General features: G+C 38.4%; 2 protein-coding genes across 10 annotated transcripts in view; one reads left to right on the plus strand and one right to left on the minus strand.

Moving 5' to 3' along the window:
* The window catches only part of LOC113207199 (cholinephosphotransferase 1), an 18,920-nt gene extending 11,742 nt beyond the window's left edge, over window positions 1-7,178 (minus strand). For 2 of the 8 annotated variants that reach the window (XM_052268820.1, XM_052268821.1), the window contains exons 1-7: window positions 6,683-7,178; window positions 6,293-6,440; window positions 6,089-6,211; window positions 5,891-5,994; window positions 4,693-4,827; window positions 2,813-2,944; window positions 1,052-1,183 (exon numbers count right to left, since the gene is read on the minus strand). In XM_052268820.1, coding sequence (XP_052124780.1) covers window positions 1,052-1,183; window positions 2,813-2,944; window positions 4,693-4,827; window positions 5,891-5,994; window positions 6,089-6,211; window positions 6,293-6,440; window positions 6,683-6,919 — 1,011 coding nt within the window. In that variant the 5' untranslated portion in view covers window positions 6,920-7,178. The remainder of the gene's footprint in view (window positions 1-1,051; window positions 1,184-2,812; window positions 2,945-4,692; window positions 4,828-5,890; window positions 5,995-6,088; window positions 6,212-6,292; window positions 6,441-6,682) is intronic. The other 6 variants (XM_052268824.1, XM_052268822.1, XM_052268823.1 and 3 more) reach the window with 6 other exon arrangements.
* Window positions 7,179-7,459: 281 nt separating this feature from the next.
* Window positions 7,460-10,239, plus strand: LOC113207198 (tectonic-like complex member MKS1). 2 transcript variants are annotated; one of them, XM_052268819.1, is made up of 10 exons: window positions 7,460-7,645; window positions 7,768-7,972; window positions 8,049-8,195; window positions 8,247-8,371; window positions 8,492-8,623; window positions 8,694-8,913; window positions 8,993-9,155; window positions 9,231-9,365; window positions 9,454-9,692; window positions 9,777-10,239. In XM_052268819.1, exons 1-10 carry the CDS (start codon window positions 7,569-7,571, stop codon window positions 10,050-10,052), a joined length of 1,719 nt encoding a protein of 572 aa, XP_052124779.1. In that variant the 5' UTR covers window positions 7,460-7,568; the 3' UTR covers window positions 10,053-10,239. The 2 variants fall into 2 exon arrangements, with proteins under 2 accessions (XP_052124779.1, XP_026279424.1); XM_026423639.2 differs by having other exon boundaries at window positions 7,461-7,645; window positions 8,265-8,371.
* Window positions 10,240-11,448: the final 1,209 nt, after the last annotated feature.

Here is an 11,448-nt window from a genome sequence, read left to right on the forward strand (position 1 = left end):
GTTTACAGCTAATTTGACGGAAGTTTAAAATTTAAAGTGTATTGTGTGGTTTGGGGTACAAGGGAGAAGCGTCATCAGAAAAATAATAAAACACTCAAATAACATCAAACCTATGAATAATTCAGTAGTTGGTATATGAACTACATGCAATGTAAACCCAACAGTATATACAGCTCAAAAATACTTAAAAATGGCAAACTACTTAGTTTGCTGCCTCTTGATTGACATAGCTCATACACTAGCAAACTCCTAAGACACCACTCAAAAAAGAGGGACTTGAAGTGGCAAATACAGACAAAATGTGAACTGGGGCAAAAGAATCAGAGAAAAATTTCTAATGTTATTTTTAAATGTTTTGGAAATTTCACGCCATTGCAAATTAATTTGGCATCTGAAAATAAACCCATAGTTCAGATCAAAGAAATAGCAATGAAAAAAAGTAGTAAACATGCATTAAAGCAACAAGAAAACAATAAAAATGAAACTACTTTAAATCATTGTTGTTTACTAAAGTAAAGCCCTTTGACTTTCACTTACCAGAATAACAAAAATTCTACCAAAGTGAGGATATGAAAGCAAACACAAGACCACATAAACATGCATGTTATATAGAACACAACCCCAAACACAAAAATGGTATCTCATGCAGGAAAGAGACTCTTTAGCTGAGATAGGAACTTCAGGTACTAGATAAAATTGACTGAAGGAAACACAGCGCTAAGAATATCTGCTTAAGGAGAAAACGTCTAATACCCAAACATCCCCATGTTCTGTGCAATGGAGTACTGCAGTAATTTTCATGAAATTTAACTTAAGCTCTATCAAAATCTCTCCAGAATGAAGCTACAATAAAGTTTTAAGTTGTATAACTTTTCAAATACTGATTCATGCATTTGCACCTTATAAGACTTTGATGAGGGTAACTAGTTAGTTTTAATAAAAGTTGCAATCTAAAAGTTTTTCAGGCACAACAATGTTTTATCAACTGTGTTTCACTCTAAAGTAAAAGCCACAGGCACACCAAACTGAAAATTGTCAGTTCAACACTTACAGCAACAGTTGAACCATTTTTCCCGACCCCGCCAGAGACAATTACAGCCAAATTGGAATGAGCAAGTAACGCAGCCAACATTACGGCGATAATCATCGGTATCTGCTTCACCTCAATGTCCAGCCCTGGGATCTGTCCCAATCGCATAAATGTGTCAGTTGCATGCATTAGGTTGATAATAATATTAGTGCACCAACATGCTGCTGCACACTGTCCTGATGGTACAGGCATAGGAACATGCACAAAGTAGGCGTTCAGCACCCTTGGATCTGTCATTTTGTGTGAGAGAAAATTTTACAGCACTTTCAACTTTAAAACATAAGAACAAAACTGGAATGTGCAGTAGAACTAGACACTAAATTATTATTAGTTGTCATGATGAAAGAGAAGTATGAAATAATACAGCAAAAAATATTGATTATTTATAGAGGATAATGTTTAATAATATTGAAACAAAAAAGAAGAAAAAAAAACTACCTCAGGGACAAAATTTGTGGTAGCAATTTGATGTGTGGATGAGAAAAGAGAGTGTGCTTTCAAAGATGGTTGTTTTGGCTTGTCACCCACCAATATTTAAATTCTCCATGAACATAATTATCCATTTGAACTTGATTTTTTTGTGAAAGGGGAAGATGAGACATATTGCCTATGAGAATTTGTGTTCTCTCCCAAGCTGAAACAGTTGTCAGTGAAACACAAAAAGTTGAGGAAATGTGTGGTGAAAAGTAATAATCATGTGGTTTGACTTCTTTAAATAAAAAGTAAAAATAGAAGCAATGTAACAATAAACATTTAAAGAAATAATTAGGTCACAAAGATGATAACCTGAAGAAAAAACTCTGAACATTTACCTAAACTTTATACATATTATTTTCAAAATGTCCTGTAAGAGTTTGAAAATAGATGACGGATGTATTTGTTGAGAAAATACTGAGCCGGACAATGTCAAAATTACGGTAATTTAACATGCTTACAATCCCTTGGTCTAGCTGACAAAAGCAGGTAGTCATGCTTCTGACGTCCTTGTCATTAGATCAAAAGAGATAAACAGCTCAAATACACACAAAATTTTATTCTAGCCAGCCATCTCCCGATCTAGTTATTAATGAACTCGGTATAGTGTCTTTTCTTTACCAGTATGTGTGTGATGAATGAAAAGTTTATGACAATAAAATCAAGTACATAATTAGAGCACGTAATAAGAGCTGGAAAAAAATCAAATAGCAAAGCACAGACAGAGAATGTTAGTCATATTTGCACCAAGCATAGAAGCACAATATTGTGCTCAAAAATTTAAAATGTTAAAAAAAAAAAAAAAAAACGTTAAAAAAGAGCAGTGTAACAGTTGTTGAATTGACTTTTATATTCATTTGAGATCAAGCCTCATCTCACAAATCTGCAAGTAGGATCTCTGAGTTCCATACTATTACTTTGCAAAAAAATGAATATTTTTAGTCACATAATTAAGAAAAATAATATTCAACTGTTAAAAGATACAGAAGAAAGTTATCTTCTAGCAGAGTAAGGGGGAAGACGAATCACACCTTCACATAAAACTGGGTTGCCATGCTTTGCCCATTAAATTGGTATTATAATGAGAAGTCATGCTGGAAAGTTCATAAATTTAGAAATTTCTTTGAGCCAAACTATAAGAAAAACAAATAACCACAACCCCAACCACCATGGATTTCTTCCTATACCATAAAAACCATTGTTTATTTACAGCAATCTAACACTTCTAATTTCTTAAGGAAAACTTACTGCAACTGATGAGCCATTTTTACCAACTCCCCCCGTTTCAAAGACTTGGCAAAACTGGAAAAAATTTCTCAAATATCCCGTGAAAGTTCCGATGCTTGCTATGACGTTGAAGCTTACGTTGGCCACTGGGACCTGACATACGAAACAAAAATGCCCAAACGAAAATAATGAGAAAAGATGCCTTTGGCAAAATGATTCTTTAAGATGAGAAAAGGAATGGCATAATGGAGATCAGCAGAATCTGTATTGAGAATGACTTAAGCTGAAGTAGTAAAGCAGGTGAAAGATGAATCGCTGGAATAAATGACCTATACATAGACAGTTCACACAAATGTACACCAAGTTAACTACTCAGAAAAAAATGTATTTAAAAAAATGATGTACTGCACAAGAAATACAGTAATATGTGACTGCTCAAAAGTAAAAGAAAAAGCTAGATGGAAGCAAAGTGAAGTTTGTAAAATTTAATTGCTGCACTGAGATTCCTCATGCGTCTATGTCAAGATTCGATAAAAACTGTTATTTGATTTAGTGTTTGTTTTATACACAGAATAACCCCTAAGAAAATATAGATAAGAAAATAAAAAGCAAGACCTCAAGCTTGACAAGCATAAGAAAGACAACAAATTTGTTGGAAAGTCATACCTAAGTCCAAAGTCAGTCAGTAAAAGAAGTCAAGGTAAGTTACTAAAGCAACACTAAAAAGTTGGAGTTGTGAGTGCGTTTTGTCTGTTTCGTAGAGGTGTTGAAAATATTTTACTTAGATTAAACACAAAATTTAAAAGATAGCAAATGGTATAAAACGACAGAACCAAGGGCAGCTCAGATATCATACAATACCCTGCTTATTTTCTACAAATCACACTATTTCATGAATCAGACTTCTAATATGCCAAAGGGAAACATTCAGGACAGTTGGAACACCCTGGGAAAGAACCAAAACCTCTTTTCGTGTGTAAGGTAAAATAACATTTAGGGTAGGAAAATAGAGGGAGACAGAGTGAGAGCCTGCAGGGTTTAAAACTGTGAGAAAAAAAGCAACAAAGGAAAACAACTGGAGTAGTACCATTCAGCAGCCAATACATAATCTTATGTAGCTATTGCATACTATCTCAAACTAAAAAAATAAAATGATTAAGACTTGTTTTTTTTGTCTTTTTAAAAGAATATAAGAGATTTGAAAAGTTCTAAATGAAAATGTATAGTTGGATCACCAAGACAAAATTTTTAAGGGTCACAGCACATTGAATAAAGGGAGGTTGCTTGAACAAGTACCAAGCAAAGTCTAAATGCACTAGGTTTTTCAGTCTCTCCTAAGGTTTATATGCCTTTTGCATAATAATTATAGCTTCTCAATCTATTATATGGGTGAGAAGCATAATTATGCCTCAAGCTATAGATTAAGGTTGCTGCCAAAAAGTCACTCTACCGGAAGCTTTAGGAAAATGGAGGCCAAACCCCATGCATACATAACACATCATTCAGCTAGCTGTTCATTTGTAGAAGGAGCCCTAACTTTTAATTGAGTGCATCACTTGAAAATTGTTGTAATAGTGAATCAATTCTTCTACTTCCTTGAGAAATGACTGATACTCTACTCTGAAATTAATTTGCCCCAGTACAACGTTGTTGTCAACTTTTTTTAAGAACACGAAGAAAAACTGAATTGTCACAACATGTTCGTTTATGATTTGAAACACACTATGTCCACATTTTGTAAAAAAAGAGGCAGCTCCAAAAACAATACTCATTGCTGCATACCAGGGAAAAATTATCTGATAACGCAATCACTCCCCTGCTCACTAAATGTAAGTTAAATGAAAAAGAGTTATTACACACATGGATTCTCGCTTATTACTTGGTTTCTCTTATTCACTTACAGCTACAGTTGATCCATTTTTCCCTCCTCCTCCAGATATGATGACTAGGAACATGTTGTACAAATTCAATGTAGCCCCCAATATCGTAAACATACCTATCACATAGCGTAATTCAAAATATTCTAGAGGGGGAATCTGGAATAGAAAAATGATCTATTAAATAAAAACTTAAGCAAGCAAATTTGATGCATGTCGTAAGACCTACTCAAGACATCTACATGCTATTACAAGAGAGATAAACTGAGGATTCAGAAGCATCAAGACCAGAAGGCACAAATTAGATTAGCTAAGTAAGGGGAAAGCAGAATAAACTACATTAAGATCTAGAAATGATAAAAAATCCAACACAAATGACTTGAATATAGAGATAGAAAACAATATTTCTAGCTAAAGCACTAGAATACTGTCCCACAATATGTACACAGAAACTGAGGAAGCCTCACATGTAAACACCAAAAAATAGAGATAAAAACAGAAAATTAAAAGCCAAGAAATGACGGCATAGTAAACTGGAGGTCAGCCCCAAGAGTTGTGAACAGATATGATCATGATTGAGTTTGTACAAAACTTTCTGCCAATCCCCTTATAGCCGGTCGCTTTCCCATCTGGGTGAAGATAACAACGTTACAATCAAATATTTGACCAGCTAAACAAATGTAAGGACCCTTTGTTCCAGCGACACCTGTTAGTGGTGCCAGAAAATGATGCAGGAGAGGGACTGAAAAATATCAGAAATATTAATCATTGTAGCTGTATGCAAGATGGAGCCGCCAGCAATTTGATGAGGCTAGCTTAAAACAAATAGATAATCATAATTATAATGATTAAAACAATGCTAAGATAAAGCTGAGATGGGTTCATCTTTCAACTGCTAATAGAAAATTTTGAGACGAGAATTCTACACATTAGAAAAACGAATGGCACTCATGAAAAAAGAAAGAAACAAGACACTCATGTGGCACAAATCTAAGTTTGGCTTGGCAATGCACAGTTTAGTTTTAAAAAAATCATCTGACTTTTCTACAGAACTTTTAACCGTTTAAAATTAAAAGGGAATTTATTTTTTTTTCAATTTAAAAAAAAAAAAGGAATTGCATATGTCTACTGAGATACGATTAAACTAAACAGAAAATTAATAAAGTCTTTGAAATTAGACAATAATTTCAGAATATGGAAAGTAAATCTATTGCACACTAACCTTTGCCATCCAGATGCTTGGCCCGAAAATTGTTGAAATGAGGTGGATAAACATGATTGTGATCTGGGCTTCTGTCACATCTAACTTTCCAAACCTCAAGGTACCTATAAAACATAATTAAATAGAGTGAAACTTCAAAACATGATTTCAGTTATATACACCATATATTACATATGTGAAAAGGTAGTCTTCACAAACCTGATACATAAGTCTGCCAGTGAGCACAATAAAAGAGGGTCATAGCACAAAAACATTGGAAGAACATCCAAGTTGGGTAGTAGCCTAATTGAACAGCTATGCAGGCTGATATTGCAACAAATACTGAAAACAAAATTAATAATGTTATCACTTCAGAATTAAAAAAAAGTATTATCCTATTTTGAGATTAATGTAATTTGTTACCTGTTGAAATTGAATCACAACCATGGTCAAAAAGTTCACCTAGGGGACTTGATGTGCCCGTACGTCTTGCCTGTTTTCCATCAATAGCATCTAAACTTTGATAGGCAAATAATCCTACACCACATAGAAAAAAAGCCCACCTGGGTGCCTGAAAAATAAGGATGAAAATTGAAGTAAAAACACAAGCTTGTCACAAACAACCAAACAATACAAAAATGGTTGTAGCAAATGTGAAAATAGTGCTAGTAGTCGAACAAATATCTCATTACACTGCGAATTTCCAAATACATGAAAGCTCATGTTATTGTCAGAATGGTACAAACAAATTAAAATTATTGTAGGTTCTTATTTTTGTAATTTCAGTTACCAATATGAGTAGGGGATACCTACATCAGACTTTGCATCCGGACTGTAGTAGATGAGAATCAAAGTTGTCACTATGTTGATGATGAGCCCTGAAAGGGTTATAAGATTCGGGGCAAGCCAAATAGGTACTTGTCGTACAAGCCAGTTCCACCATGGTTGGAGCCAGGCATCCAACAAACTTTGACTTTCAGAATTGTACTTATGTTCGCTCAAACGTTTTAATTGCCCATCCGAGAGAATTTTCTCCTTGTAGAAGTGCATTTTTACCGCACCATGCGATTGGTTTCTCGAATCGAGAACTGCAGCAAGGGAAGTGATATATGGCAGCTACACACATCAAAACATTTCACTGAATATATTAGGTATGCATGGAATATTCAAGTCACTAGCGAAGCAATAGTAATGTTTTCTGCACTTCACATCAGCTCTTCCACTTCACACCATTTCACACTTTGCTCTAAAAACGTAAACAGGTTGCGCCACCTAGCACACATCTCGTTCACGAGACGAGTCGCAACACATCGTATGAAAAATTAAACGGTGCTTTGGTGCTACATCATTTTATAAAGGGAAATTCTCATAGTGCTACACGACAGGCTTGCCAAGTTCCAGAAACTTTATATTTAAATTTCTGTGACTTGTTGACCGGGCAATTTATGAGATGAGGTGATTTGGACCAAATTAATCAAATGCTTCCATAACTAGAACTATTTTGTGTAGTTTTTCTTCTTTTTCTTTGCTACTGTGTTGGTTTGCTTATGTTTCGTTTCGCTGTGAAGAATTTTAAGGTGTTGGCAATATGCAATGTTGATGTTTTGAAATATTTGTTGATTTGTTTGGGTTTTTAGTCAGAATTAGAATATCTGCTTAGCATTGCCATAATAATGTGAAGAACGAAAGTATTGTTAAAATGCCACTTGGTGATGAGCGAGAAGCGTTCACGGGCATCTACAAGACCAATGACCCTATTCAGAATCTCAAAATTAGGTATTTATTTATTTCCCCCAGTTTTACCAGATCTTATATCATGCTCATATCCACCGTGTATCTTCTTGTTTAAGTTGGAGATAACAATTTGGCTCTAATAATTAATTTTCTACTCAATTTAGGGTGCATCTAAGACATGTAAAGGCAGCCCATATACCACTTCCTCAGTTTGTTAATGAAGATCAAGATCGAGACATTGATGGGGCTTCCTCTGCCTCAGCAACGGCCTCTGTCACAGTGTCAGGCATCAGCCAAGCCCGTGGTCATACATCAGAAGATGAGATTAAAACATTCTCATGGCAAGAAAAGGTTTTCAGCAATTATGAGGTAAGTTAAAGAAGCTGTTAAGGTGAAATTTAATTTGGTCATATCCATTTAGTTTGCCATATTTAATCTGTTACAGATTGAACTCTATAAGAATATTGGAAATTGTCACACTGCTTTGCAAGAACAGTACCACAAACAAGTAATTACTATCAATCGACAGCATTCCCAACAAGAGCGATTGTTTTCTTATGTTCATAACGATAATGTCACAAATATTGAAGAAGTAAGTTCAATTTGTAATTAAAAATTCATTCCTATGTTTAGTTTAACCAAGTTTTTGTTTCTCAACCAGGATGAAAATATTCCAACTTCTGGTGGGGAACCACATCACAATCATTTAGTGACAGCAATGAGACAACTTCAGATCAAGCAGCGGTATACTCCTCAGAAGTTTTTCAGGTAAAAAAATATATTAAAAAATGGGTAAAAATGAAATTTACAGTGAAATTTTAGCTTAATTTGTATGTATGTATATATGTGATTGTGTGTATGTGGCAATTGTCATGCTAACTACTATAGGAGGGATAAAATTAAACGCCGTCAACCTTTAACTCAAGAGGGAAGTGGTAATGCTGAATTTCACCTTCAGGGTCATCTACAGGCCACTTGCCAAAAAATGTACATTATGGCTGATCTCAGCTCCTCAAATGAGTAAGTGATCTACAATTTTTGCTTGTTGGTTATTTTATGACATTATTTTCAACTTTTGTTGTGTTTCTAGAATTGGAGCAAATGAATACGTTTTGTGTGTAATTCGATGGAATGCTGTGAGTGGGTCTCTTTTAGTAAGTCCTGATATATGTGGTGCACCTAACTCTTCAAAACCGTACCGCATTGAAGTAGATGGCGATGCGCGTAACGTTTATGAGTACTGGCTAGAACTTGTGTCCGGTGGCATTAGTGAGGAAGAGGAGATAAAAGAAGCAGAAGTGAGGTCGAAAGTAAGTTCTGCAGTCTATATTTCCTTTTTCTTTCATTTCACTTGCATACTAAATGTGTGAGGGTTGCTTTGATTTCTAGATATACAGTCATCAGTCAGACATAAGGAGGGCTAAAGTTGGAGAAGATTTCACCACTTGTCCCATTGGTACCTTAGCAATCCACATCTTTGGGCAGATAAATACTTTAAGAAATTTTGATGACAAAAATCTCTTTGTTCACTATTTTGTGGATCTACCAAAAGGTTAACCTCATGAATTGTTTGGTTTCATAATTTTGGATTTATAGTACTTAAATCTCAAAATCATGTCTTTAACAGGTTGGAGCTGTGATTCAACCAGCTCTCTCTCTGGAATAAGTGCCTCATGTAGAGCAGTGGATGGTTGTGTTCACTTGGGCCATCCATTGTTATTCTCACTAAAATTAAATTTATCTGATATGGAAGATTCTTCTGGTTTGTGGAATTGCCATCAAACTACATGCAGCAAAGTCTCTTAGATCAATTTAGTTACATTATTCTCTATTCCTACTTTAATTTTTAGAAATATTCCCGAAGTGGCCTCAATTAATGTTTGAGGTCCTATCTTTGGACTGGTGGGGTCGGTACTGTACTGAGGGCTATGGTTACATAGTAATACCCTCGACTGCTGGCTTACATCAGACTACGACACATACATGGCGGCCCATTGGGTCTCCCTCAAGTGAGTTACGCCGTTTTTTTATTGGTGGTAATCCAGAACTTGACGACATCACCTTTGTTGGAGTTCCTCAACAACATGAGGTACATGAAGAATAATGTTATATAATCTTATATGGGAAAGACAGCTGTTCATTATTAATGTTCTAAATGTACTTTTCCTTGCAGGGTAACTTGCTGGGGAAGTATGGACTCCTGACCACCACCAGTGGAAATGTTGACATGGTATTTAACGTGGTTATACAGTCTCCAAGCTCAGTAGACCGTGCTTCTTTGCCAGGCCGGAGTGCACTCCTTGAACGCCTCAGTGCATCAACACTTGTTAGTAGTGTGAACCAGGTACTTGCTGCTTTTAGAAGAGCTCATGAGCGAATGCTTGCAGCCAAGGAGGGTCTTGATCTCAGAAACGAATCTCCTCAACAAGCTGTGGCTTTATCACATTAGTGCTTTCTTTTTCATTTCATCAACATTTTGTGATTTAATTTTCTAGTCTAGTGACAGCACAGTGCTAAAGAATAATTTGCGGATTGGTGTGAGAGCAGGGGCAACCTTTCATAACATATTGATTTTTCAGTTTTGTGTTAATCTAAAGTTGTACTCTCAAGACAATATATTATTTTTTTTCACATTATTGAATGTATTCTTCTTTTCTTTCTATGTAAAGACTCCCGAAACCTCTCCACTGTGTCCCGGTGCGACCCTTGCCTCCCCCAGCCAGAAATGAAAATTTCTTCGACGTCGATTCGATGTCGATTCGACCTCGACACCTCGATTTGAGTGCCAAAATTGCGTTTTTCGAGCAACGTCGACGTCGATTCGACGTCGATCGAATTTCATTTCTGGCTGGGTCCGTTGCACGTCTCCTCCGCTCCACGTATACTCCGCCATGAGCGCATCCCAGTGGCGCCGCCCCAGTCCGCCTCCTTGTTATGTGTGCATGGCCCATGGCACATCCGGCCCGGGCAGTTCCCCTTTAAAACGCGGCGCGGCGCTGGCGGGGGCCACCTCTCAAACAACAGCCATCGCATCACCCCCAGTGCGCGCCATGAGGGGCCTGGGCTCCCACCGCGGGCCACGGGTCCACTCGGGGCACCTGCAGTCTGCGCCCCTGCCTTGCTTTAAAGATCTATCGGCAGGAAGTGGCAATGGCACCCCCTCCCCCCTTTTACCATGTCCGTCGGTCTCTTAGGGGTGGTGGGGGTCACGTCCGGGCTCACCAGCCCCCCCCCCCAGGTTGCTCGGCTAGGTCCGCCAAAGGTTATTGCACTGGGAGCGCAAATCCACTTGAATTCGATGAGACGACGCCCCAGCCGAGCCGGACGGCGGCCCGCGTCCCAGCGGCCATTAGCAGCACCGTGACGGGAGCGCGCCCGCCGCTCTAGCCGCAGCCCGCCGCGGTGAGCAACGGATTCCGGTTTGATCTGCGAGCGCCCCGCCCCGCCCCGCCTACAGAGTCTCTCCAGCTCTCTATCCCCGCCGCGCCGCGTCAACCTGTGAACTTCACCTTGCTTGGCCACCCGATGCGCCGCGGGGGAGCGGGTCGCTAAGCGGGGGTGAGCGGCGAGGAGCATCTTTATCTCCGCAACGCGCCCCGGCCGCACTGCGACTGCACCTGAGCGGCCCGCATCGCACGTTCGCATGCGGGTTGCCTATCTGCCAGTCGCCTCTCCGTCTGCCCCCTTTCCGCTCTGTACGACGTCCCGCTCTCCACTGCCGGCCTTCACGCTGAACGTTCCTCCTCGAGACGACGCGTTACGTTGAGCGTCACTCGTCCCTGCGGGGCCCCTGCTCTGCGGGGCGCTTAGGGCGGGCCGCCGGCCACGCACAGCTGCCTGGCGGG

Source organism: Frankliniella occidentalis, unplaced genomic scaffold, assembly GCF_000697945.3.
Source record: "Frankliniella occidentalis isolate FOCC.00 unplaced genomic scaffold, Focc_3.1 Scaffold77, whole genome shotgun sequence".
NCBI lineage: Eukaryota > Metazoa > Arthropoda > Insecta > Thysanoptera > Thripidae > Frankliniella > Frankliniella occidentalis.

Bases quoted from the DNA above. Each gene is read 5' to 3' on its own strand.
- LOC113207198 (XM_052268819.1), top strand. From the start codon at position 7,569: ATGCCACTTGGTGATGAGCGAGAAGCGTTCACGGGCATCTACAAGACC. The intron at 7,646-7,767 runs GTATTTATTTAT...TACTCAATTTAG, and splicing joins ATTCAGAATCTCAAAATTAG to GGTGCATCTAAGACATGTAA. The intron at 8,914-8,992 runs GTAAGTTCTGCA...TTTGATTTCTAG, and splicing joins AAGCAGAAGTGAGGTCGAAA to ATATACAGTCATCAGTCAGA.